General features: G+C 38.1%; 1 protein-coding gene across 3 annotated transcripts in view; it reads left to right on the top strand.

Annotated features, from left to right (window-relative positions):
- The first annotated feature begins 794 nt into the window (after positions 1-794).
- The window catches only part of TOPBP1 (DNA topoisomerase II binding protein 1), a 76,219-nt gene continuing 49,439 nt past the window's right edge, over positions 795-27,574 (top strand). Inside the window, exons 1-10 of one of the 3 annotated variants that reach the window (XM_065942858.1) lie at positions 795-940; positions 1,581-1,671; positions 3,675-3,809; positions 5,452-5,595; positions 8,788-8,969; positions 10,176-10,372; positions 12,072-12,251; positions 12,979-13,145; positions 21,140-21,303; positions 21,451-21,701. In XM_065942858.1, coding sequence (XP_065798930.1) covers positions 1,588-1,671; positions 3,675-3,809; positions 5,452-5,595; positions 8,788-8,969; positions 10,176-10,372; positions 12,072-12,251; positions 12,979-13,145; positions 21,140-21,303; positions 21,451-21,701 — 1,504 coding nt within the window. In that variant the 5' untranslated portion in view covers positions 795-940; positions 1,581-1,587. Of the gene's footprint in view, positions 941-1,580; positions 1,672-3,674; positions 3,810-4,503; positions 4,668-5,451; positions 5,596-8,787; positions 8,970-10,175; positions 10,373-12,071; positions 12,252-12,978; positions 13,146-21,139; positions 21,304-21,450; positions 21,702-27,574 lie in introns of those variants that run through there. The other 2 variants (XM_065942859.1, XM_065942860.1) reach the window with 2 other exon arrangements.

Consider the following 27,574-nt stretch of genomic DNA (forward strand, 5'->3'; position numbering starts at 1 on the left):
ACCCCCTATGCACCAGGTGTGTAATTCACGTCATCCTGACGTCTTTCTTTCCTTTAGACCCTTGGCTGTTGTAGCTGGTGAACACATCTGGGCTATACTGGAAGAAAATAATCCAGTCCACCAGTCCATGGAGTCAAAAAGATTTGGGTGCCGTCTTAAACTTCTACCACTTACTGTGACCTTGAACACTTCATTTAATTTCCCTAAGCCTCAGTTTTTACATCTGTAAAATGCAAATCAGTATTTGCCTCCCAGAGTTGTTTTTGATAACATATGGTTTCTCGGCATGAAGTATTTATTAAAGAAACCCTCTTTTACCTGTCTTTATTTTTTGATGTTAGGGTCTGCTCTGAGGCATCAGTCCCCAACATTTTTTGTCACCAGGGACCGGTTTACTAGAAGACAATTTTTCCCAGGACAAGGGGAGCTCGGCGGTTCAGGCGGCAACGCGAGAAACGGGAAGCGGCTCTGCTTCCACCACTAACCTCTCCTGGCCCTGGAGTTGCGAACTCCTGCTCTAAGATACCTCTGACCCGCCACCTCAAAGCCCTAGCTCTCGGCGCTAGGCCAGTTTCCCGCAAAGGCAAGACGCGCCCTGCCAGCTGCTGAGCCGAAGCTTCTGCCACAGTCTTCCCGGAACACCTTGGCCTCCGGGTCGGAGCCAACCACCAACGCCGCTTTCTTTCGTCTCCGCCCTCCCCGCCCCCCTCCCACGCTGCAGCTGTGGTAGCGTCACTTCCGCCGGAAGGGGCGGGCGCGACCGCGCAGTTGGCGCGAAAGTCGGTTCGCGGTTCGGCAACTTCCGGGTCTGCGTTTGCTTTGGTTGGGGGCCCCGCCGGGTGCGGCGGGTGTGCGCCGGGCTGGCGCCCGACCCCAGCCGCAGTCCCGCGCGCCGCGCGGCCCCCCACTCGCCGCCCGGAGATCCCCAGGCTCCACTGAGGTGAGTAAAGCTCAGAGTGAGCACCCAGCTCCCTCCCCAACTCGCGGGGGTGGAGGGGTCTTCGACGCCGTCTCTGGCCTTAGGGGCCCTGGATTCCGGACTTTGTAACCGGCCCCCGGACTGGTGGATGGGACACCAGAGAGCTAGTGACTGGGGTGGACTGATAATCGGACTTTTCCCTGGCAGCTGGGGAGCGGGAGCATCTGGCCTTTTAGGGCCCTGACTTGGGATGGCTGGCTTTCATGTTTATATTCAAAGTTCGTTTACTGAGGGCTTAACCTTTCTCGTGGGCCGCAGATGACCTCAGGAACCTATTCGTTCTGAGCATTCTCAAGCAAAATGAAATTGAATGACCATCGGCTTAGGAGACTTTAAAGCTCTAGAGCAAAGGTCCTCGATGAATTCAGTTTAGCAACATTAATTTCGTATTTTGATTTACGAAGATTGGTTGTTGTCATCTTTTCCCTTGATTTTGTTCACATTCCACTGTTTCTTACAAACTATAATGTACGAATTCATGGGCAAGAGCAGAATGTTTGTACTTCGGCATTCTTACTTGCGCAGAAAAGTAGGTGCTTTAAACATTTAACTTTATATGTAATGTGTTTTGCTCTTGTTAATGGTTCCTTTATTTTGGCAGTTCAGAAATGTCCAAAAATGACAAAGAACCGTTTTTTGTGAAGTTTTTAAAGTCTTCAGACAATTCTGAATGTTTTTTTAAAGCTCTTGAGGTAAGACTACTTGACAATGTCTTGCTGTGAATTCATTTTCTTGTTTCTAGTGTTTTTGACTTAGGCCATTTATGTCTTAGTCATGGTTATTTTATTTTCATAATAGTTTTACTCTACATTCGTAGATATCTCATTGTTAACACACTTTTGATATTAGTATATCATATATTTTGGGGAGCTTGAAATCTTTAATGACATTTATATTGAAAGTGATGGACATACTATTCTTAGAAGTTAAGTAGTTTTCTTTTGTCTACTAACCATAGACCTTTGTGTGTTGAAAAAACTTGAGGCAGTCCTATATTGGTTACACTTCATTTTTTGTTTTTGTTGTTGTTAATTGTTAAAAGTATGTTTTATTATATAGTTTTATGTGGGAGGATGTAAGGGTAGTGTCTCCCCCAGTAGCATCACCATGGCCTGAGAAATTGGACCCCAACTCAGACTTATCAATTGGAATCTACTTTTTAACAAGATCTTATGTATGTTTAAGAAACACTTGTAGCAGGTTTGTCTTTAAAGTTCATTCATTCAGCAAATCTGATAAGCACTGTTCAAATACTTGGGATACACAATGATGAGATGATGAGAGCAGGCAAAGATCCATACTTTCTCAGTTTACATTCTATTCTAGCTATAGGAAATAAACTAGTCAGATATATAAATGTGTAAACTATATAGTATCTTAAAGGTGCAAAGTGCTATGGGAGGAGAAATGTGAAACAAGTTAAAGCATTCCAGAAGATGTTAAGGAAGAAGGGAAGTTTACAATTTATTTTAAATATAGTGTGATATTCTCTGTGGAGAAGTTGATATTTGCAGACACTTGAAGGAGGTGAGATAAGTAGCCGTGTGAATATGTGGGGAAGGTTTCAGTTTCAGGCAGAGGAAATAATCGTACACAGGCCCTGGGAAGGTGCTTGCAGTGTCTGTCCTGCTTTATTGTGGCTGTAGTGTAGTGTGAACAGGAGATGTGGGATGAATGTTAAGGTTTGCTTCAGAGAGTAAGAATAAAGAGGTCATGAGGGCCTTGTGGTCTCTTTTAAGGACTTTGGCTTTTTCTTCCCATAAGATGGAGAGCCACTAGGGGAGTTTATTCAGAAGAATATTATGATCTGACTTACTCGTTTTAAAAGAATCACCATAAGTATTTAATGAAAGGACTTCAAAATTTGTTAAGAAAATATTTGAGTGCTTATTGGGAGCCAGGATATGTTGCCAAACAAGATAGATCATGAAACTTACATTCTTACAAGGGAGAGAGACAAAAACAGTGTGTATGTATGTATATATAATATTATATATATTATATATGCTAGTATACATATTACTACATCTATGTTATTTTTCTTCATAAAATGGGGAAAGAATATTTTAGAGACTTGTGACCAGGAAAAGCATCTCTGAGGAAGTGACATGTGAGCAGATGTGGTTGAAGTGAGATAAGTCAGGTGAAGTCCTGGGGGACGAATATTCCAGGTAGTGGGAGGAAAAAGCAAAACCTCTAAATGAGGTCATGCTTAGCTTGTTCTAGGCCTGGAAAGAAAGCAGGAGTGGCTAGAGAAGAGTGAGTCAAAGGGATTAGAGGAAGAAGTAACAATCTTGTAAAGTAATTAGCCTCCAACTAATAAAAATAAATGGAAAAAAAAAAAAGAAGAAGTAAGCATGGGGAGACAGAAACAGGCAAGGGCCAGACTCTGGTCTTGTAGGTGATTGTAAGAAATGAGGATTTTATTCTGAGTGTGGTGGGAAGCTGCTGGAGGTTTTGAGCAGAGTGACATGACCTGATTTGTGTTGTTGAAAAGATTCATAGCTGCTGTGTGGAGAATAGATTTAGGGCAAAGGATGAGAAGGAACCCCTTTGGAGACTCCTGCACAGGCCAAGTGAGAGATGACGGTTCCTTTTGATAGGAAGAAGGCTGGATTTGAGATAGATTTTGAAGAGAGTTCACAGGACATAAATACAGGTGAATAATTTCATATGCATTATTTTTTTCTTTCAGTCAATAAAAGAGTTCCAATCAGAAGAATATCTTCAGATTATTACAGAAGAAGAGGCATTGAAAATAAAGGAGAATGATAGATCACTGTATATCTGTGACCCCTTTAGTGGTGATGCCTTTGATCATCTCAAAAAGGTTTGCTAATTTTTAGTGTGTTCTTTCAGGTAGTGTTTTTGGTTTGTTTTTGCTGCAGTGAACATAAGTTCTTTACTGGTCATGATGTGTTTTGTAAATTATGACTTGAGAGGAATCTTTTGGTTTTGAAAGACCAGAATAGTATTTTTAAAGGGTAATTATGTTCCAGTAGGCTTTGGTTAGGCTTCCCTGGTGGCTCAGACAGTAAAGAATCCACCTGCTGTGCAGGAGATCTTGGTTTGATCCCTAGGTTGGGAAGATCCCCTGCAGGAGGGTATGGCAACCCACTCCAGTATTCTTGCCTGGAGAATCCCCATGGACAGAGGAGCCTGGCGGGCTACAGTCCATGGAGTCACAAAGAGTCAGACATGACTGAACGACTCAGCACAGCACAGAACAGACTTTGCTTAATGTGTGATTTTTTATATTTCAGGGAATTTAACCTCACTTAGTATAACTTAACCCTATAGTAGTGAAGTATTTTTTGATGAAGTTCTAATGTACTTAAACTCAGTTTGATTGTAGAGTAAGAAAAGACTTCCTTGTTTACTTACTGTCTTTACTGTGTGCTCTTGAATTTTAGTACCTGTGCTTTGTATAGGGTATGAAAAATTATATGCTAAAAGGAAGCATTTTGGGGATAACCATTGCTAATATACCATTGAGCCATCTTATTTCTTTTTGTTGATTCTAGAGTCTACTGACTCATTACTTTTTTGGTGTCTGGACAAGAGAGAAGCATTGAAATAAAAGTAAACTGGCTATAATTCCATCCAAATTACAAAGAAGTGACTCTTGTTTGAAGGAGAAGAAAACATAGAAGAGTAGCTAGATGCAGTACTATACAGTATATGAAAGGTCTGTGCCCATGTTTGCCAAAAGCATTATTGATCTTACCCTCCTTTTGGAAATAACACCGCTTGTGAGATAGAATCAATAGCATTGAATACTCAGTTTTCTTATGACTGACCAAAAAGATAGAAATGAACATTTACCTTGTAGACATTTGCGTCAGTTATGCTTTGGTAACTTAGGCAACTGTAGGCTTTTTAGTCTGGCCTGGATGTGCTGATGTTGAGCAAGATTGTTACTTTTCTCAGTTAGCAATGAAAGTGATACCTTAGGAGAAGTTTATGTGGGCCTTTCTTGGAAAAACATTGGGTTGTGAGCAGTGTTTAAAAAGACATATGTAGAAACTACCTAGGATTATGCTTTTTTGTAGCATAATAGGCATTTTAGAGGGGAATTATTTGGGTTCTTACACTTAACTGCCTCATTGGCTGGGTGCTTCTTTTGAAAAGTAAAGGTAGATGTTTCCTACTTATTATGGCGTAAGGCTGTTACTTGTATCCCCTATTGCTAAGATTGTGTTTGTTTCAGAGATTGAAATTTTAATGGCAATTTTGAGTGAGTATAACTTTTGGAGCTAATTTCTTTTGATAGCCTGCATTGTTTGATTTGCTTGTGTGTTAATGTGTGGTATGTCTGAGAAATTATATAACGTGTGTTTGTTTTTAACAATTTGGTGGGTTTTCTACAGTGATCAACTTCTGTAAAGAATTGGTAAATACAGTATTACAAAATATAATTTTCTAAAACTGGAAGTCTTTTCCTACTTAATAAACTTTCCTTGATTTTGTAGCTTGGTTGCAGAATTGTTGGTCCTCAAGTAGTCATATTTTGTATGCACCACCAGCGATGTGTCCCAAGAGCTGAACATCCAGTTTATAACATGGTTATGTCTGATGTAATTGTGTCTTGTACAAGCCTGGAAAAAGACAAAAGGGTAAGTATTGCCATGTTGAGTGAAATATCATGGTCAATATATATTTGCACATTTAATTTTTCACCGTGTATGGGATGTTTTGAAAGACCTTGCATTTGGTGTTTATGACATGTAACAGAGTCTAGATGACATTGTATATCTTTTTTTTTTTTTAATTGGAGGCTCATTACTTTACAATATTGTAGTAGTATTTGCCATACATTGACCTGAGTCAGCCATGGGTGTACATGCATTTCCCATCCTGAACCCCCCTCCACCTCCCTCCCCATCCCATCCCTCAGGGTCGTCCCAGTGCACCAGCCTTGAGCACCCTGTCTCGTGCCTCAAACCTGGGCTGGCGATCTGTTTCACATATGGTAATATACTGTTTCAATGCTATTCTCTCAAATCATCCCACCCTCGCCTTCTCCCACAGAGTCCAAAAGTCTGTTCTTTACATCTGTGTCTCTTTTGCTGTCTTGCATATACGGTCATCATCACCATCTTTCTAAATTCCGTATATATGCATTAATATACTGTATCGGTGTTTTTCTTTCTGACTTACTTCACTCTGTATAATGGGCTCCAGTTTCATCCACCTCATTAGAACTGATTCAAATGCATTCTTTTAAAATCTGAGTAATATTCCATTGTGTATATGTACCACAGCTTTCTTATCCTTTCGTCTGCTGATGGACGTCTAGGTTGCTTCCATGTCCTGGCTATTGTAAACAGTGCTGCAATGAACATTGGAGTGCACGTGTCTCTTTCAATTCTGGTTACCTCAGTGTGTATGCTCAACAGTGGGATTCCTGGGTCGTATGGCAGTTCTATTTCCAGTTTTTTAAGAAATCTCCACACTGTTCTCCATAGTGGCTGTACTAGTTTGCATTCCTACCAACAGTATAAGAGAGTTCCCTTTTCTCCACACCCTCTCCAGCATTTATTGTTTGTAGACTTTTGGATAGCAGCCATCCTGACTGGCGTGTAATGGTACCTCATTGTGGTTTTGATTTGCATTTCTCTGATAATGAGTGATATTGAGCATCTTTTCATGTGTTTGTTAGCCATCTGTATGTCTTCTTTGGAGAAATGTCTGTTTAGTTCTTTGACCCATTTTTCTGGAATTGAGCTGCATGAGCTGCTTGTATATTTTTGAGATTAATTCTTTGTCAGTTGCTTCGTTTGCTATTCTCCCATTCTGAAGGCTGTTTTTTCACCTTGCTTGTAGTTTCCTTTGTTGTGTAAAAGCTTAAGTTTAATTAGGTCCCATTTGTTTATTTTTGCTTTTATTTCTGTTACTCTGGGAGGTGGATCATAGAGGATCTTGCTGTGATTTATGTCAGAGTGTTTTGCCTATGTTTTCCTCTAGGAGTTTTATAGTTTCTGGTCTTACATTTAGATCTTTAATCCATTTTGAGTTTATTTTTGTGTATGGTGTTAGAAAGTGTTCTAGTTTCATTCCTTTACATGTAATTGACCAGTTTTCCCATACGTATACAATGGAGACTATCTTTTCTCCATTGTAGTGAGTGATTTATCTCTGGACTTTCTATTTTGTTCCATTGATCTATATGTCTGTCTTTGTGCCAGGACCATACTGTCTTGATGATGGTAGCTTTGTAGTATAGTCTGAAGTCAGGCAAGTTAATTCCTCCAGTTCTATTCTTCTTTCTCAAGATTGCTTTGGCTATTCGAGGTTTTTTTGTATTTCCATACAAATTTTGAAATTATTTGTTCTAGTTCTCTGAAAAATACCGTTGGTAGCTAGATAGCAATTACATTGAATCTATAGATTGCTTTGGGTAATACACTCATTTTCACTATTATTGATTCTTCTAATCCATGAACATGGTATACTTTTCCATCTATTTGTGTCATCTTTGATTTCTTTCATCAGTGTTTTATAGTTTTCTATATATAGGTCTTTTGTTTCTTTGGGTAGATTTATTCCTAAGTATTTTATTCTTTTGTTGCAATGGTGAATGGAATTGTTTCCTTAATTTCTCTTTCTGTTTTCTCATTGTTAGTATATAGGAATGCAAGGGATTTCAGTGTGTTAATTTTACATCCTCCAACTTTACTGTATTCATTGATTAGCTTTAGTAATTTTCTGGTGGGGGTTTTCTATGTAGAGGATCATGTCATCTTCAAACAGTGAGAGTTTTACTTCTTTTTCCAATCTGGATTCCTTTTATTCCTTTTTCTTCTCTGATTGCTATGGCTAAAACTTCCAAAACTGTTGAATAGTAGTGGTGAGAGTGGACACCCTTGTCTCGTTCCTGACTTTAAGGGAAATGCTGTCAATTTTTCACCATTGAGGGTAATGTTTGCTGTGGGCTTATCATATATGGCTTTTACTATGTTGAAATATGTTCCTTCTGTGCTTGCTTTCTGGAGGGTTTTTATCATAAATGGACGTTGAATTTTGTCAAAGGCTTTCTCTTCAAAATTGAATGCAGTGGACTCTTTTATTGCAAACTGACTACTTAAAGTTTTTTGTTTTGATTTAAAAAGGAAACTCACTTTTTTCTGTGTATAATCAATGAGTTTGTCTTTGAGTCACTTTTTTCCACCATAGTTAATCTTTTAAAAAAAGGATTCTGAGATTTACATTTATTTTTTATATATTCTATATGTAATTTGTGTATTTTTAAGTATGTGCATCAATTCAGTTCAGTCACTCAGTTGTGTCCAAGTCTTTGTGACCTCATGGACTGCAACACACCAGGCCTCCCTGTCCATCACCAACTCCCGGTATTTACCCAAAACTCACGTCCGTTGAATCGGTGATGCCATCCAACCATTTCATCCTCTGTTGTCCCCTTCTCCTTCTGCCTTCAATCTCTCCCAGCATCAGGGTCTTTTCAAATGAAGCAGCTCTTCGCATCAGGTGGCCAACATATTGGAGTTTCAGCTTCAACATCAGTCCTTCATAGTATTTTAAAATATATAGTGTTCACTGTAGAAGCAAGATAATTAAATTCATGGAGTTGCAAAAGATAAACATAGGAAAATAATGTGCATAAAGGTAATTCTAAAATTTATACTTTATCTTCTAAAAAGTAAATTCATGAATATTTAACTTGTAGTGATGAGAAATATTTGTGTGTTCAAGCTAACAACAACAAACAATGTTTATGGGACAGTGTATTTAAAAATGTAAGAAATATTGTTTGTTTCTGTATTAATAATTTTCTTTTGGGGCTACAGGAAGAAGTTCATAAATATGTACAAATGATGGGTGGACGCGTATACAGAGACCTTAACATATCAGTAACTCACCTTATTGCTGGAGAAGTTGGTAGTAAAAAATACTTAGTTGCTGCAAACCTAAAGAAACCTATTTTGCTTCCTTCTTGGATAAAAACACTTTGGGAGAAGTCACAGGAGAAGTAAGAGATATTTTAGATATTTTCTAGATTTGAATAAATGTTATCATTTTGGCATATTATGAGTTTTCCTAGGGGAGTTTTTATGGTATCCCCTATGGATTTGTTATTTTGGGACAAAAATCGGATCATTACTCTTTTCTCCAATGTAAACAAAAGATAATCTAGAAGTTCTTATTATCAAGGTATAAGTTGTTAGGTAGACTGGGCTATGGACTTAGCATTAGCTACAAGATAAGAAATTCTTTGATAATAAGATTGTTTTCAGCAGTGAGAGAATCTGTGTGGCACTGTGACTTTATGTTGCATTAGCCTTCAGTACCATGCCCTCATGTTAGGATGGAGGATAAATTTTAGCCACTTTGGTATTTGTATTTCCTCCCAAAAGGGACATATTTAAGGTTGAATGTAAACATATATAAGCCATTAACTGAGATGTAATTATTCAGTAAATGTTAATTCAACCCATTTTATGTACCTGTCCTGAGCTAGGCATTAGATATAACTGGAGAGCAAAACAAGACAGCATCCTTGGCCTCATAGAGCTTAGAGCCTATTTCAAAAGATAGAATTGAGTTTCCCTTAGAATTAGATTACCAACCAATAAGTATTTAGTTACCACTGTTTAAATTAAGTAGACATTTTCCAGTCTTCCTTTCAGCTCCATCCAGCATATTTTAAACGTCTCTCTCTGTTGGCACCCCCATTACTAGCCTGTTTGATCAGCACACCTGCCTACCAGGGCAGCAGAATGATGGTATTTTTGTTGGCATTCTGCTGAAAATCTTTGCTTATTATTTGTGTAGTATAGCGAAAGGATTAAAAGTCTGTTTTTCTAGTAGGCAACCAAAGACCCTTTGAGTTTTTAGTTAGAAATTTAGACTTAGAAGTTTGGAAAATGCACTTCTTTGACCAGCATGGATTTATAGTTACTGAAATATATATATATATTTTCCCTTAAAACAGTTTTATATGAAACTCTGAAACATTAATTTTCTTAGAGACATGGTTTGAGCTAGATGAGCAGTTAATTTAATTCTAAGTGTGCTTGTCAGTTTCCCTTAATATTGATTAAATTCCTAAAAAAATGAGGAGAGCATTAGTGTTATTTCTGTTGTTTGTCATTCTTCAGATAAAATTTAAACTGTCTGGTGTTTTGATATCTTAATTTATGGGTTTTTTTTTTTTTTTTTGGTTCATTTTCCCCAGGAAAATAGCTAGATATACTGATATAAACATGGAAGACTTCAAGTGTCCTATTTTTCTTGGTTGCATAATCTGTGTGACTGGCTTGTGTACCTTAGACAGGAAATCGGTTCAGCAGCTCACAGTAAAGCATGGAGGACAGTACATGGGACAATTGAAAATGAATGAGTGTACACATCTCATTGTGCAAGAACCAAAAGGTAAAACTGTTTCACAAATAGATGAATGCAATATTTTCTAGTATTCAACATTTTGAGATCATTCTAGAATACCTTTCACTTCTGATATTTCATAAACATGCACATTTCTTTTTTCTTGCAAAGATAGTTTGGTTTATAATCTAGAAAAATTACAGACTGGTCCAGATCATTGAATAAATATTAAAAAATAAGAATTTCCAGGGGTGTTTTATCTAAACTTAATGCCTGGTCTTTTGGGTTTTTTCTTTTTTTTTTAAGTCCCCACACAGCCACCCAGTACTCGAAAGATTTAGATGAGTTTAACACAAAAGCTGATTTTTTTTTTTTTATCTAATGGTAATTTTAATAAAATAATTTTATTTATTTATTTATTTTTGGCTTTACTGGTTCTTTGCTGATGCACAGGCTTTTCTTGAGTTGCAGCAAGTAAGGGCTGCTTTCTAGTTGGAGTGGCTTCTCTAGTTAACTGGCATGGGGTCCAGGGTATGTGGACTTTAGTAGTTGCAGTTCCTGGACTCTAGAGCACAGGCTTAATAGTTATGGTTCACAGGTTTAGTTGCTTCACAGCATGTGGGATCTTCCTGGACTAGGGATTGAACCTGTGTCTCCTGCATTGGCAGGTAGATTCTTCACCACGAGCCATCTGGGAAGCCCTCTAATAGTGAGTTTTAAAGGCTTGGCTTCATTTTTAATTGAATGAGTTAACCTTACTGAGTAAACTGCAAGTTTTAACTTGAAGATACACCTTGAAGAACATGGAACTAGTAAAAGAAAAATATATTACCAGGAAAAGGGGTTCCTTAAAATTGCAATTATTTTTGGCATTCTATAACCATTATAACTATTCTGGAGAATATTTTTACCAGTTGTCTTAAAATATATAAAAGTTGATGAGAACAGAATTTTATTAGCATTTTTACTGTCTCTTTTTACCTACACATAGACATCAGAGTTGTTTTTTTCTTCCTAGGTGTGATTGTGAACAACTTTAATTGAAAAAAAATTGTTTTTATGTTTTATATTAGAAATATGTATTTTGAAACTACTTTCCAAAATGTTTTATTGTATCATGTCACCTTTGTTTCCATCTAAGCTTATTCATCCTCGTATATCTCTATAAATTATAAATATAGTTATCCCTTAACCCGTATTCCTTATAGTATGAAACTGAGAGTCAGAATCTCCTGAGCAGTAGATGCTCTAGATAGACCGGCTTCTTCAGGGTGTCAGAGCAATTTAAATACTTGTGTTAAGTAGGAGTTAAAGTATATATACACATAAATATATCTGTGTATATATGCACAGTAATTAGTTTAAAATGAAAAGCATAAAACCACTTAATTCTGTGAGTTATCCACATGTTACAGATTAAGAAGCTGGTTTAAAGAATTTAAGTGATCGAAGCTATACTCAGAAATATTACTTCAGTTACCCCACTAATGCCTTCTGTCTGCAGTTTTGTAAAACATAAACCCCCTCACATAGCATGTGTATTTACACAACAGAAAATATAATTGGATAGTAACCTAATATATTGCCTTTTAATACACTGTATAGCATACTGTTTAAAAGTAAGAGTAATTGCTGTTAATTTTCATTTTGTTTCAGGTGAATTTTTTTCATAAGCTTTCATTTAAATATTTCTGCAAAGATAGATTTTAACAGCTTGCATTTCTCTCTTTTTTATTTGACATGATAGGTCAAAAATATGAATGTGCCAAAAGATGGAATGTACACTGTGTGACCACACAATGGTTTTTTGACAGTGTTGAGAAAGGTTTTTGTCAGGATGAATCCATGTACAAGACAGAGCCTAGATCAGAAACAAAGAGTATGCCTGATACTTCAACTCCTACTGGCCATATCAACACAATTGATAGTAAGTCTCTTTGGGATTAAACAGTCATTTTTAAGACAGTTTTCTGTGTAAGAATTGATTTGTTAATAGGATCAATGAGATACAGTAGGGAATTCTTATCTTTTCCTGCTTTGTTTCCAGGTATAATTGTATAATAAAATAACCAAATGATATTTAAAAAGTCCAGAACTTCTGCTATTTCTTTTTCTAATGAATACCTACTTTCTTTCATATCCTTATATAATGCACAAGATGGTTAAAGAAATTAAGAATATTAGTAAAGACTTAAAATAATGAAGTTTTTAAAACTTGACTGGCATGTGGATATTAGTCCCATTTCTTTATTAGTTTGCCACAGTTGTTATAGATCATCTATATTCATATAAAATTTAAAAACCATTTCTGTTTTGGAAGTACCATATATACTTGTTGTTGGCAATATAACAAATGTTACCAATTTTTTTTCAAATATAACCTTCCTTGACCTTGAAGTCAGCAACTTCAGATTTTTATTGGAAGCCAGTCACTATTAAGAGAATATATTAAGTATATTTTCATTAAAATGAACCTTAATTAGATTCATTTTCCATTTTCATACTTGACCCCCAAGATTTCATTAAAACCATTTGAATTTTACTTTAGAAATTGTTCATGACTCTTGTGGTATAAGAAAAGTTTATCTATAGGAAAATATGTAATCAGTTATTTTATTTCCATAAATTTATGCATCTTTGTTTTTAATATGTAGGTCGTACTCTTTCAGATGTCAGCCATATTTCTAACATCAATGCAAGCTGCATAAATGAATCAATGTGTAATTCAGTTAGTAGCAAACTGGAACCTACAATTGAAAATCTGGAAAATTTGGATGTCAGTGCATTTCAGGCACCTGAAGATTTATTAGATGGTTGTCGGGTATGTCTTTATTATGCAAAGCACTAAGTGGTAATACATGTTGGTACTTGTAGCTTCACTCTGAAGACCCTTCAGAGTTGGGCTTGCTCCTTACCTACAGAAGCCCACCACTAAGCTAAGCAGGTGCACTCATTAGGCCATGTTTGTCTTTTAGCTATTAGGGTCTCTCTGTGTGGGATGTACCTTCATATGTCATCCATTAAAGTTCATATCATTTTTCGAATCTTCTTTGAACCCTCCTAACTACCTTAATCTTTCCTTGTACTGTGGGGTTTTTTGACTGCATTGGGTCTTAATTGCTGTGCTCAGGTGTTCTCTGATTGCTTCGAGCAGGGGCTGTGCTTCATTGTAGCACAGCCCCTTGTAGCACAGGGGTTCAGTGTTTGGGGTAAGTAGAGTTGCTCACTCTGTGGCATGTGGATCTTTCTAGACCAGGGATCGAATCCCTGTCCCCTGCATTAGCAGTATGGATTCTTAACCACTGGATCCCCAGGGAAGTCCCATCTACTGTATTTTGAGATCATTTAGTTTCTGAACCACTTAATGGATTTTTATTTATAACTGTCATGTATTGTTTATAATAAGTGAGACACTGTGCTAATTATTTCATATACATGTTAGTAGGTCATATATAATCCCATTTAATTCCCACAAATAACTCTAAAATGGATATTATTGAGGCTGAAACTCAGAGGATTAAAGTTCTTGTCCAGAATCTCACAGACAGTAAGTAACTAGCCATCTATTTCAAGCCTGTATTTCTAAAGATTAGGTATACCACTTTATTTAATATCTCTTGGGCTATTTAATTTTTTAGTGTCTGAGTAACTGACTAATAAGTGCCTTGATGGGAACATCATATATATCTTTTAGAACTAAATACTTAGTATATTTCTTGCTTGTAGAATGAATAGGCTATGCACTGATGTGCAGAGTAGCAAAGACTTAAGTTTCTTATTTTATTCTTCAGGAAATTGGGCAAATTACTTTCCTTTCTATACTTTTAAAACTTAACAGTTTATTAACGGAATAGAAGGTGTCATGCAATCTTTTATCTACACTCTACTAATTCTGGATGTGATTTAATTATTCTTATAGGAAATGTATGATTACTCATTTTTGTTAAAATGTAATCTAGTGATGGAGGTTATTTAGTTTGGAATATAAATGCAGTTTGGAATAGATTAAGACATTTTTTAAAGATCCATTTTATAAAATAGAGATGAAGAAGATAAAATATAGTAATATTGATTGAATTGGTTTCAGTTCAGTTCAGTTGCTCAGTCATGTTCGACTCTCTGCGTCCCCATGGACTGCAAAATGCCAGGCCTCCCTGTCCATCACGAACTCCTGGAATTTACCCAAACTCATGTCCATTGAGTCAGTGATGCCATCCAGTCATCTCATCCTCTGTCATCCCCTTCTCCTCCTGCCTTCAATCTTTCCCAGCATCAGGGTCTTTTCCAGTGAGTCAGCTCTTCACATCGGGTGGCCAAAGTACTGGAGTTTCAACTTCAACATCAGTCCTTCCAGTGAACACTCAGGACTGATCTCTTTAGGATGGACTGGTTGGATCTCCTTGAAGTCCAAAGGACTCTCAAGAGTCTTCTCCAACACCACATTTCAAAAGCATCAATTCTTCAGCGCTTAGCTTTGTTTATACTCCAACTCTCACATCCATACATGACTACTGGAAAAACCATAGCCTTGACTAGACAGACTTTTGTTGACCAAGTAATGTCTGTACTTTTTAATATGCTGTCTAGGTTGGTCGTAACTTTACTTGCAAGGAGTAAGCGTCTTTTAATTTCATGACTGCAGTCATCATCTGCAGTGATTTTGGAGCCCCAAAAAATAAAGTCTGACCCTGTTTCCCCATCTATTTGCCATGAAGTGGTGGAACCGGATGCCATGATCTTAGTTTTCTGAATGTTGAGCTTTAAGCCAACTTTTTCACTCTCCTCTTTCACTTTCATCAAGAGGCTCTTTAGTTCTTCTCTTTCTGCCATGAAGGTGGTGTCATCTGCATATCTGAGGTTATTGATATTTCTCCTGGCAATCTTGATTCCAGGTTGTGCTTCATACAGCCCAATGTGAAAGTGCTGCAGTCGATACGTACTCGGTCATGATGTACTCTGCGTATAAGTTGAATAAGCAAAATACAGCCTTGATGTACTCCCTTTTCCTGTTTGGAAGTAGTCTGTTTTTCCATGTCCAGTTCTAACTTGCTTCCTGACCTGCATACAGATTTCTCAAGAGGCAGGTCAGGTGGTCTGGTATTCCCATCTCTTTTAGAATTTTCCACAGTTTATTGTGAGCCACTCAGCCAAAGGCTTTGGCATAGTCAGTAAAGCAGAAATAGATGTTTTTCTGGAACTCTCTTGCTTTTTTGATGATCGAGCATGTGTTGGCAATTTGATCTCTGGTTCTTCTGCCTTTTCTAAAACCTGCTTGAACATCTGGAAGTTCACGGTTCACGTATTGTTGAAGCCTGGGTTGGAGAATTTTGAGCATTACTTTGCTACTGTGTGAGATGAGTGCAATTGTGTGGTAGTTTGAGCTTTCTTTCGGATTGCGTTTTTTAGGGATTGAAATGAAAACTGACCTTTTCCAGTCCTGTGGCCACTGCTGAGTTTTCCAAATTTGCTGGCGTATTGAGTGCAGCACTTTCAAAGCATCATCTTTCAGGATTTGAAATAGCTCAACTGGAATTCCATCACCTCCACTAGCTTTATTCATGGTGATGCTTTCTCCCATCCAAGTACTAACCAGGCCCGACCCTGCTTAGCTTCCGAGATCAGACGAGATCGGGCATGTTCAGGGTGGTATGGCCGTAGACCATGGTGATGCTTTCTAAGGCCCATTTGACTTCACATTCCAGGATGTTTGGCTCTAGGTGGGTGATCACAGCTTCGTGATTATCTGGGTTGTGAAGATCTTTTTTGTACTGTTCTTCTGTGTATTCTTGCTACCTCTTCTTAATATCCTCTGCTTCTGTTAGGTCCATACCATTTCTGTCCTTTATTGTGCACATCTTTGCATGAAATGTTCCCTTGGTATCTCTAATTTTCTTGAAGAGATCTCTAGTCTTTCCCATTCTGTTGTTTTCCTCTGTTTCTTTGCACTGATCACTGAGGAAGGCTTTCTTCTCTCTCCTTGCTCTACTTTGGAACTCTGCATTCAGATGGGTATGTCTTTCCTTTTTTCCTTTGCTTTTCACTTCTTTTTTTTTCTCAGCTATTTGTAAGGCCTCCTCAGACAGTCATTTTGCTGTTTTGCATTTCTTTTCCATGGGGATGGTCTTGATCCCTGTCTCCTGTACAGTTTCAGGAACCTCCGTCCATAATTCATCAGGCACTCTGTCTGTCAGATCTAGTTCCTTAAATATATTTCTCACTTCCACTATATAATCAGAAGGGATTTGATTTAGGTCATACCTGAATGGTCTACTGGTTTTCCCTACTTTCTTCAATTTAAGTCTGAATTTGGCAATAAGGAGTTCATGATCTGAGCCACAGTCAGCTCCTGGTCTTGTTTTGCTGACTGTATTGAGTTTCTCCATCTTTGGGTGCAAAGAATATAATCAATCTGAATTTCGGTGTTGACCATCTGCTGATGTCCACGTGTAGAGTCTTCTCTTGTGTTGTTGGAAAAGGGTTTTTACTATGACCAGGGCGTTAACTTGGCAAAACTCTAGTAGCCTTTGCCCTGCTTCATTCTGTACTCCAAGGCCAAATTTGCCCATTATTCCAGGTATTTCTTGACTTCCTACTTTTGCATTCCAGTCCCCTATAATGAAAAGGACATTGTTTTGGGGTGTTAGTTCTAGAAGGTCTTGTAGGTCTTCATAGAACTGTTCAACTTCAGGTTCTTCAGCATTACTGGTCGGGGCATAGACTTGGATTACCATTATATTGAATGGTTTACCTTGGAAATGAACAGAGAACTTTCTGTCGTTTTTGAGATTGCATCCAAGTACTATACTTCAGACACTTTTGTTGAATATAATGGCTACTTCATTTCTTCTAACGGATTCTTGCCCACAGTAGTAGATATAATGGTCATCTGAGTTAAATTCACCCATTCCAGTCCATTTTAGTTCGCTGATTCCTAAAATGTCGACATTCACTCTTGCCGTCTCCTGTTTGACCACTTCCAGTTTGCCTTGATTCACTGACCTGACATTCCAGGTTCCTATGCGATATTGTTGTTTACAGCATCAGACCTTGCTTTTGTCACCAGTCACATCCACAACTGGGTGTTGTTTTTGCTTTGGCTTCCTCTCTTCATTCTTTCTGGAATTATTTCTCCACTGATCTCCAGTAGCATTTTGGACACCTACTGACTTGGGGAGTTCATCTTTCAGTGTCCTTTTTGCCTTTTCATACTGTTCATGGGGTTCTCAAGGCAAGAATACTGAAGTAGTTTGCCATTCCCTTCTCCAGTGGACCACATTTTGTCAGAAATTGGTTTACATACATACATACATATATATATATAAAACCCTGTCTTTGCCACAAAAAACATAGGTGGTGGTGGTTGTTCAGTCACTAAGTTGTCTGACTCTGTGACCTCATGGACTGCAGCATACCAGGTTCCCTTGTTCTTCATTTTCTCCTGGAGTTTGCTCAGATCCATGTCCATTAAGTCAGTGATGCTATCCAACCAGCTCGTCCTCTGCTGCCCCTTTTCCTTCTCCAGTCTTTCCCAGAATCAGGGTCTTTTCCAGTGATTCAGTTCTTCACATCAGGTGGCCAAAGTATTGGAGCTTCAGCAACAGTCCTTCCGATGAATATTCAGAGTTGATTTCCCTTAGGATTGACTGATTTGATCTCCTTGCAGTCCATGGGACTCTCAAGAGTCTTCTCCAGCACCACAATTTGAAATCATCAGTTCTTTGGTGCTAAAGTTTCTTTATGGTCCAACTCTCATATCCATGCATGACTGCTGGAAAAACCATAGCTTTGACTATACGCACCATTGTGGGTAAAGTGATATTTCAGCTTTTTAATACACTGTCTAGGTTTGTCATAGCTTTCCTTCCAAGGAGCAAGTGTCTTTTAATTTCATGGCTTCAGTCACTCTCAACAGTGATTTTGGAGCCCAAGAAAATAAAATTTTCACTGTTTCCATTGTTTCCCCATCTATTTATTATGAAGTGCTGGGACCAGATGCAATTATCGTAATTTTTTGAACGTTGAGTTTCAAGTCGGCTTTTTCACTCTCCTGTTTTACTCTCATCAAGAGGCTTTTTAGTTCCTCTTCATTTTTTGCCATTAGAGTGGTGTCATCTGCATATCTGAGGTTGATATTTCTCCCGGCAGTCTTGATTCCAATTTCTGATTCATCCAATCTGGCATGCTTTCCTGGTGACTCAAAAGGTAAAAAAATCTGCTTGCAGTGTGGGAGACCCAGGTTCGATCCCTGGGTCAGAAAGATCCCCTGGAGAAGGAAATGGCAGCCCACTATAGTATTCTTGCCTGGAAGATCCCATGGACAGAGGAGCCTGATGGGCTACAGTCCATAGGGTCACAGAGGGTCAGACAGGACTGAGCAGCTAACAAATACATTTATTCACTCTGCATATATATGTGCACATCAGTTCAGTTCAGTCACTCAGTCGTGTCTGACTCTTTGCAACCCCATGGACTGCAGCATACCAGCCTTCCCTGTCCATCACCAACTCCCGGAGCTTGCTCAAGCTCATTTCATCAAGTTGGTGATGCCATCCAACCATCTCATCCTCTGTCGTCCCCTTCTCCTCCTGCCCTCAATCTTTTCCAGCATCAGGGTCTTTTCAAATGAGTCAGCTCTTTGCATCAGGTGGCCAAAGTATTGGAGTTTCAGCTTCAACACCAGTCCTTCCAATGAATATTCAGGACTGATTTCCTTTAGGATTAACTGATTGGATCTCCTTGCAGTCCAAGGGACTCTCAAGAGTCTTTTCCAACACCACAGTTCAAAAGCATCAGTTCTTCGGTGCTCAGCTTTCTTATAGTCCAACTCTCAAATCTCACATGTGCACATTATTGATAGTTAAAAATAAGTTACTGAATGTGTTTCATCCTCAAAGCATTGTGCTTAGCTCTTTGACCTAATTTTTTTTGTTTAATCAACTATTAAAACTGTATTTCAGTGTAAAAGGAAGAAAATTGGTTTAAATAGTGTAAGTTGGACTTGCTTGGTAGTCCAATCATTAAGAATCCGCCTCCCAATGCAGAGTACACAGGTTTGATCCCTGGTCTGGGAAGATTCTTTAGTGGCTCAGCAGTAAAAAATTCACCTGCGGTGCAGGAGACGAGGGTTTGATCCCTGGTTGGGAAGATCGCCTGAAGTAGGAAATGGAAACCCACTCCAGTATTCTTGCCAATAAAATCCCGTAGACAGAAGAGCGAGCCCGGCAGGCTACATACAGTCCATAGAGTCAAAAAGATTTGGACACAAACTGAGCACGCTCGCACCCTGAGGATTCCCATGCCGGCAGGCAACTAAGCATGCGTGTCACAGCTGTTGAGCCCACACGCCCTCTGAGCCCATTCCCTACAAAAAGAGATGCCACTGCATTGAGAAACCTGCACATGCTTACTAGAGAGTAGCATTCACCTGTCCCAACTAAAGAAAGCCCTCACACAGCAACGAAGACCCACATCACCAAAAAAAAGCCTAGTATGCTAAAGTGGTTGTGTGGTCAATCATTGGCAGTTGACCCAAAATTTAAACCTAGGTTTTCTGAATTCACATATTTAACTCCAGTTTATTTCTGTAATTACTTTGAAATTTACAAGCAGTAAAACCAGTTTAAGAAGCTACCTACATTTTAGAAATTGCTGTGCACTAATGTTCAAAAGATATTTGAATTATTCTGGTTTCTATTTTATTTAAAGCCTCAGTACTTATCAGTAATGGGTAATAATGTTATAGGATTGTGAAGAAGTGATAAAATTTTAGATTCTTTAAAAATCAAAGTTTCGGCCTGCGGCTCCGGAGCTGCCCGGCTCCGCACCTCCGGCGGGCACCTCCCAGCCGGGTCTGCCGCCCCCGTGCCGACTGCCCGGTGGCCCCCATCCGCGGCTACGCCCGAGGCCCGGTGGGCCTCTCCTCGGCCCTACTGCGCACCGACGGCTTCGTGGGCGGCCTCTGGGTCTCGGCAGCCGCCACCTTCCCGGTGCACGACCCGGCCAGCGGCGCCGAGCTGGGCTTGGTGGCCGACTGCGGGGTGCCGGAGGCCCCCGCCGCCGTGCGCGTTGCCTACGAGACTTTCTGCAGCTGGAGGGGGGTCTCGGCTAAGGAGAGGAGTTCTTTACTTCGCAAGTGGTATGACTTAATGATACAAAATAAGGATGACCTTGCCAAGATAATTACAGCTAAAAGTGGAAAGCCACTGAAGGAGGCACAGGGAGAAATTCTCTCTTCTGCCAACTTCCTAGAGTGGTTTTCAGAGGAAGCCCGCCATGTTTACGGAGACATCATCTCCACCCCAGCGAAAGAAAGGCGGGCTCTCGTCCTCAAGCAGCCCCTCGGCGTGGCTGCAGTCATCACCCCGGTATGTGGCAGGAGCAGCGAGATCCTGGGGGAGGAGGCGGAATGGGGCTGGTGCAGGTGTGCTCAGCCCGTCATCTCTGGCACCTGTTCTTGGCTTCCTGATACCACTGCTGGAGGCGGAGGCGTGTTTCCTGGTCCTCTGATCATGAGAGGTGTGGTGCTGGCCAGTGTTTTCAAATTCCTGCAGGAGCGGGATGACCCACAGGAGGACCTGGAGGCTTCTCTGACTTGGCATTAAAGGCTTCTTGGCATTGTCCAGTACATCTAAAAAAAAAAAAAAAATCAAAGTTTCAGAATATACTTCTTAATGTATTTAAAATGTAATTATAAAGGTTGCCTTATTTACACACAATGGATTTAGATACTACACATTTTAAATAAATAGATTTCTATTAAGAGAAATAGGCCATTTTAAATGTGTTAATCTAAAGCCAATTTTTTTTTCATTGCAGATCTATCTTTGTGGTTTTAATGGCAGAAAGCTAGATAAACTGAGAAGACTTATTAACAGTGGAGGTGGAGTTCGTTTTAATCAGCTCAATGAAGATGTAACTCATGTTATTGTGGGAGATGATGATGATGAATTGAAGCAGTTTTGGAATAAATCAGCCCACAGGTTTTGTCCGTTTTTAATTCAAAGCAATTTCTACTCTGTAATGATTTTTCTTAAAATTGCATATCCTGGCAGTTATGGAAACTGTATGGCACGTGGGATAATAGTATTTATAGTTTTATCTAATATATAACTGTACTGTTTTTGTAGGCCTCATGTAGTGGGAGCAAAATGGTTGCTAGAGTGTTTTAGTAAAGGTTATATGCTTCCTGAAGAGCCATATATCCATGTTAACTACCAGCCAGTGGAAATTCCAGTTTCAGATCAACCTGAAAGTGAAACAGCCCTTTTTAAAAGGAAGAACAGCAGCTTCTCTAAGAATGACTTTGCTCCTGAGGAAAAGCATGAGCAAGCTGATGAAGATCTACTCTCTCAATATCAGACTAATAACTCAACACTTGGTAAGAAAGAGTGACCAGTGTTAACAGTCATTAAATATTTTGGTAGCAGAATACATACTTATGTGATTTCTGCCAGTTCCTATAGAGTTTAGGTTATACTAACCTCTTTCTTCCCGTGAAGTTTTATTTGTGTTACCTTTTTTTTTAACCTGGCAAGGCTAAGAGATTCTAGACTTTCTGAGTCCCTCTTTTCTCTTCAATTCATCTGTATATCTTGGGTCCAGTTTTTAAATACAGACTGTCACTTGGTTTGTGTGTAACATCCTGAGTTTGTTACAGGGTCAGTTCAGTTCAGATGTTCAGTTGTGTTCGACTCTGCAACTTCATGAACTGCAGTATGCCAGGCTTCCCTCTCCATCACCAACTCCTGGAGCTTGCTCAAACTCATGTCCATCGAGTTGGTGATGCCATCCAACCATCTCATCCTCTGTCACCCCCTTTTCCTCCCGCCTTCTATCTTTCTCAGCATCAGGGTCTTTTCCAATGAGTCAGTTCTTCGCATCAGGTGGCCAAAGGATTGGAATTTCAGCATCAGTCTTTCCAATGAATAATCAGGACTGATTTCCTTTAGAATTGACTGGTTTGTTCTCCTTTCAGTCCAAGGGACTCAAGAGTCTTCTCTCACCGCACAGTTCAAAAGCATCATTTCTATGGCACTCTTTTTATGGTCCAACTCTCAACATCCATGCGTGACTACTGGAAAAACCATAGCTTTGACTACACGGACCTTTGGTAATGTCTCTGCTTATTTATATGCTGTCTAGGTTGGTCATAGCTTTTCTTCCAAGGAGCAAGTATCTTTTAATTTCATGGCTTCAGTCACCATCTGCAGAGATTTTGGAGCCAAGAAAATAAAGTCTCTCACTGTTTCTATTGTTTCCCCACCTATTGGCCATGAAGTGATGGGACCAGCTGCCATCATCTTAGTTTTCTGAATGTTGAGTTTTAATCCAGCCTCTTCACTCTCCTCTTCCACATTCATCAAGAGGCTCTTTAGTTCCTCTTTGCTTTCTGCCATAAGGGTGGTATCATCTGTATATCTGAAGTTATTGGTATTTCTCCTGGCAGTCTTGATTCTAGCTTGTGCTTCATCCAGTCCAGCAGGGTATTTTTTACAAGGTATTTTAACCTCATAACAAATGCCTCTTAGTTTGTAATTGTGGCTTTAATGAGTATAATGCACTGTAGACTACTGTCTCAGGATGTAGTCTTCTCGGTGTGCTAAACACAATTGCCAGTGAAAAGTTTCGAATAGCATTTCTACTTTTTAAAAACTTTTATTATAAAGTATTTAATACATCCAAAAAGATATAAAGAACAATTTAACAAATAACCATATACTACTAATCTACCTGTTTAAAAACTATAGGATATTCTGCTTGGTCAAAGTTCTCCTGTGACTCCCTCCTCATTTTCTTAGTAGTTTATAACATATATATCTGTAAGTAATACACACACTGTTTTGTTTTGTGTGTATTTTAACTTACATAAATCATACATGATATGTACTCTTTTGCTACGCTACCCTAAACATGCAAGATACTCACCTCATCCTAGTAACTGGTTATGAATATATTACACTGGTATGTGAACATTCCATAGTTGATTGCCCTTCCTGAGGAGATTTTTATTGTGGTTTTTTTGTTTTGTTGTCTAATAACAAACAGTACTGGTGAAATTGTTCTTATGTGTATCTCTGTGCACGTGAGCAAGAATTTCTCTAGGGTGGGATGACTGATTCCTGGAATAAGTATGTCTTCCACTTTCTTACATAAAGCGTTTTGCTTTCTGGAGTGTTTTAGTTTACCACTTTATACTAGAACAGTAGTAAGGGTTCCTGTTGTTGCACATCCTTTCAACATTTAGTATTTCTCATAAGGCTTGAAATTCTTATTAATTTGATGGGTATAGAGTGGGATCTGATTGTGGTTTTAGTTTTATAACATTGCTAATAAGGTAGAGCATCTTTTTGATTATTATTTGGCTATAATTTTTTAATTAATTTATTTTTTATTGAAGGATAATTACTTTACACAGTTTTGCTGTTTTCTGTCAAACCTCGACATGATTCAGCCATAGGTGTACATATATCCCTCATCTCCCTCCCAATCCCACCCCTCTAGGTTGATAGAGAGCCCCTGTTTGAGTTTCCTGTAAAGTAGGTTTTTTAAACCATTATTTCGTGGTTTGTTCTTTTCTGTTTTATGTAAGTTTTCCTATCTGAAAGCCATAAAGTTGTATTTTAAAAGTCTTAAGGTTTTGCTTTTTCATGTTTCATCTTCAGTCCACATGGAGTTGATTTTTGCCTTTGTTAAGCAGCATTCAAATTATCAGTGTATGGGGAGGGAGGTGGGAGGGGGGATCGGGATGGGGAATACGTGTAACTCTATGGCTGATTCATATCAATGTATGACAAAACCCACTGAAAAATAAAAAAAAATAAAAAAAAAACCAAATTATCAGTGTAAATAATCACTTATCCTCAAACTTTTTTGAATAGGCCATCCTTTCTCTGCTAATTTGCCCTGTTGCCCCTGTCGTTTATTAAGCGTCTGTTAAATGGGGATCTAGGTTTAGGCTTTTTATTCTGTTCCGTTGAGATACTTCACTGGTAAACCATCTTATTTTAATAGCCTTTGTAATATGTTTTAATACCTGAAATGTCAAGGCTCTCCAGTTTTCTTTACAAATGTTTCTTACTTATTCTTGGACTTTTGCTTCTATATAAATTTTTAAAATTAGTTTGTCAGTTTGAATAAATCTGTATGGGAATTTGGTTGGGATTGTATTGAATTAATTTATTATTTGGAGCAGGATTGACATCTTTACAATGAAAAGATCTTTCTATCCATGAATATAGAATATTAGCATACAGTTTATGTTTTTCAGTAAAATATAACTGGAGTCATAATATACTAGACATGCTATGTTACAACTATCCCTAATTTTTTGTGTTTTGTGTCTGTTCATTTGTATTTTAGTTCTTAAAATTATATTTTACTGGTATATAAGAATATGGCCTTAAGCAGTAACTCTGTAGTCCTCCTTCAACCCATTTCCTGGCAACCACCATTATATTTCTGTCTCTATGAATTTGACTATTCTAGGTAGCTCAAATACATGGACTCAAGACAGTACCTTTTGTGTCTGGCTTATTTCACTTAGCATTATGTCCTCAAGGCCATGTTTTAGCATGTGTCAGAATATGATTCCTTATTAAAGTTGAATAGTACTCCATTGTATGTTGAAATTGTTCCATTTTCTGTTGATGGACACTTGAGTTGTCTCTACCTTTGGCTGTTGTAAATTATGGTGCTGTGAACATTGGTGTACAGATATCTGTTCAAGTCCCTGCTTTCAGTTCTTTTAGATAGAGTCTCAGAGGTGGAATTGATAAGTCATATGGTAATTCTGTGTTTAACTTTTTGGGAAACCACTGTGCTGTTTTCCAAATGCAGAACTACTTTACATCCTCACCAGCTGTGCACAAAGGTTTGTTTTTCTACATCCTTAGAACATATTGTATTTCCTTGTTTGTTTTTTTTCCATCAGAAAAGTCATCCTAACGGACTTGAAGTGATATCTCACTGGTGGTTTTGATTTTCATTTCCCTGATTAGTGATGTTGTGCATCATTTCCTGCTTTTATTGGCCATCTGTGTATTTTCTTTGGAGAAATGTTTATTCAATTGGGTTGACCTTTTGTTCCTGAGTGGTAGGAGTTCTTTATATATTCTGACAATTGATCTCTTATTAGTTATTTTATTTGTATATATTTTCCCCCTTCTTTGGATAGCCTTTTCACATTGTGTTCTTTGGTAGACGATTGTTTTAATTGTGATGAAGTCCAGTTTATCTGTTTTTTCCTCATTGCCTGTGTTTTTGGTCTCACAATTAAGAAGTCACCACCAAAGCTAGTCATGAAACTTTCTCATACGTTTTCTTATAAAAGTTTTGTTTCTATTCTTCTTTAGGGCTTTGATCTGGGTATTACATACTTTTCCTCTGCTCATTGGAATTGTCATATGGTTTGTCCTTTTTGGTGTGATAAATTGTATTAGTAAATTTTATATTGTAAAATCAAGTTTAAATTCTTCTGGATGTGATATATTCATCTTTTTTACACATTGCTATATTTAGTTTGCAAATATTTGATTTAGGCTTTTATCTACTCAGTGTGATACTAGCCTATACTTTTCCTTTTTCTGTTATCTTTGTTGAATTTTGTTTAATTGATAAAATGGATTGGGGTTATTCTTTATTTTTTAAAAAATCTCAGAGTTTGTGGTAGATTGGGGGGTTATTTTTTCCTCTTTTTTTAAATCTCAGAGTTTGTGTAACATTGGGGTTCCCTATCCTTGAATGTGTGATGAAACTCATCTCTCTATTTGGTCCTAGTGTTTTCTTTGTAGGAAAATTTTATAGTACTAATTCACTTAACGGATATAAGACTGTTCAGTTCTGTTTTTTTCTGAATCAATTTTTGTAAGCTGTGTTTTCTGGGAAGCCTAATGGCTAATTTTATTAGTCTTTTTAGCAAACTAACTTGATTCATAAATTTATTCTTTTTTTCCTTCTGATTTCTTGAGTTGCATGATTTGCTTTTTTTTTTTTTTTTGGTAGTGTTTTTATCTAAGTATGTCAGTAGATTTCTCTGAAAGTACTCACTCAAGTAGTTGTATTTCAAAAGATATTTTATTTTATATTTTGATCACACTGGGTCTTCGTTGCTACACACAGGCTTGCTCTCGTTTTGGAGGGCAAGGACTGCTATTTTTGCAGTGCACAGGCTTCTCATTGCAGTGCATGGGCTTCTCCTTACAGTGACTTCTTCTGTGGAGCACAGGCTCTAGAGCATTTGGGTTCTCGTAGTTGTGGCATGGGCTCAATAGTTGTGGCACATAGACTTTAGTTGCCCGCAACATGTGTAATCTTCCCAGACTGGGAATCGGACCCATGTCCCCTGCTTTGGCAGGCGGATTCTTATCTACTTTACCACCAAGGAAGTCACAAAAGATCTTTTATGTAGCATTTTTGTAATTTGTTATTGTTGTTTCTCACTTGCAAAGTAGTGTCTGACTCTTTGCCACCCCATGGACTGTAGCACTCCAGGCTTTCTTGTCATTCACTGTCTCCTGCTAACACTCATATCCATTAAGTCAGTGATGCTATCTAGCCATCTCATCCTCTGCTGCGCCTTTCTCTTTTTGCCTTCAATTTTTCCCAGCTTCAGACTCTAATGAGTCTTTTCTTTGCATCAGTCACCAAAGTAATTCTAAATATTTTCTAATTTTATATCTTTGGTCTGTGAAGTATTTAGGAAGTGGTTTTTGTAAATGTTCTTCTGTGCCTCAGAAAAATGTTTTCTATGATTATTTGGAAATTTCCATACATTTATATGATCTAATAAGTTTTGTCAGTTCTGTCTATGCATTAATGAAATAGATGTCACACTCTATTGTGATGGTGACTGTCACTTTTTCCATGTAGTTCTGTCACATTCAGTTCTTTTGTGTATATTTTGAAGTTTTATTACATGGTGATCCTCATTTTCCTAATTTTTCTTTTACTTAAGATCTATTTTATATGATATTAAAACAGCTATGCCTGCTTCACATAGGTATTTTTTTAGTATGACTTTATTTTAATTGAAAATTAGTTGATTTACACTTATTGTTATTTGTGATATATTTTGATTATTTTCTACCCTCTTGTGCTATTTGTCCCATTTTTCTATGCTTCCTTGTTTTTCGTTTGTTTTTTAACATTTTTATCTTTTGGATGGGTTGAGCTTGCCTTTTCCTTCCCCTGATGACACTCCCAATCCTGCATCCTTCCCTCTACTGATTTGGAAGCTTATATATACTATTTTAT

The sequence above is a fragment of the Muntiacus reevesi genome, chromosome 8, assembly GCF_963930625.1.
Source record: "Muntiacus reevesi chromosome 8, mMunRee1.1, whole genome shotgun sequence".
NCBI lineage: Eukaryota > Metazoa > Chordata > Mammalia > Artiodactyla > Cervidae > Muntiacus > Muntiacus reevesi.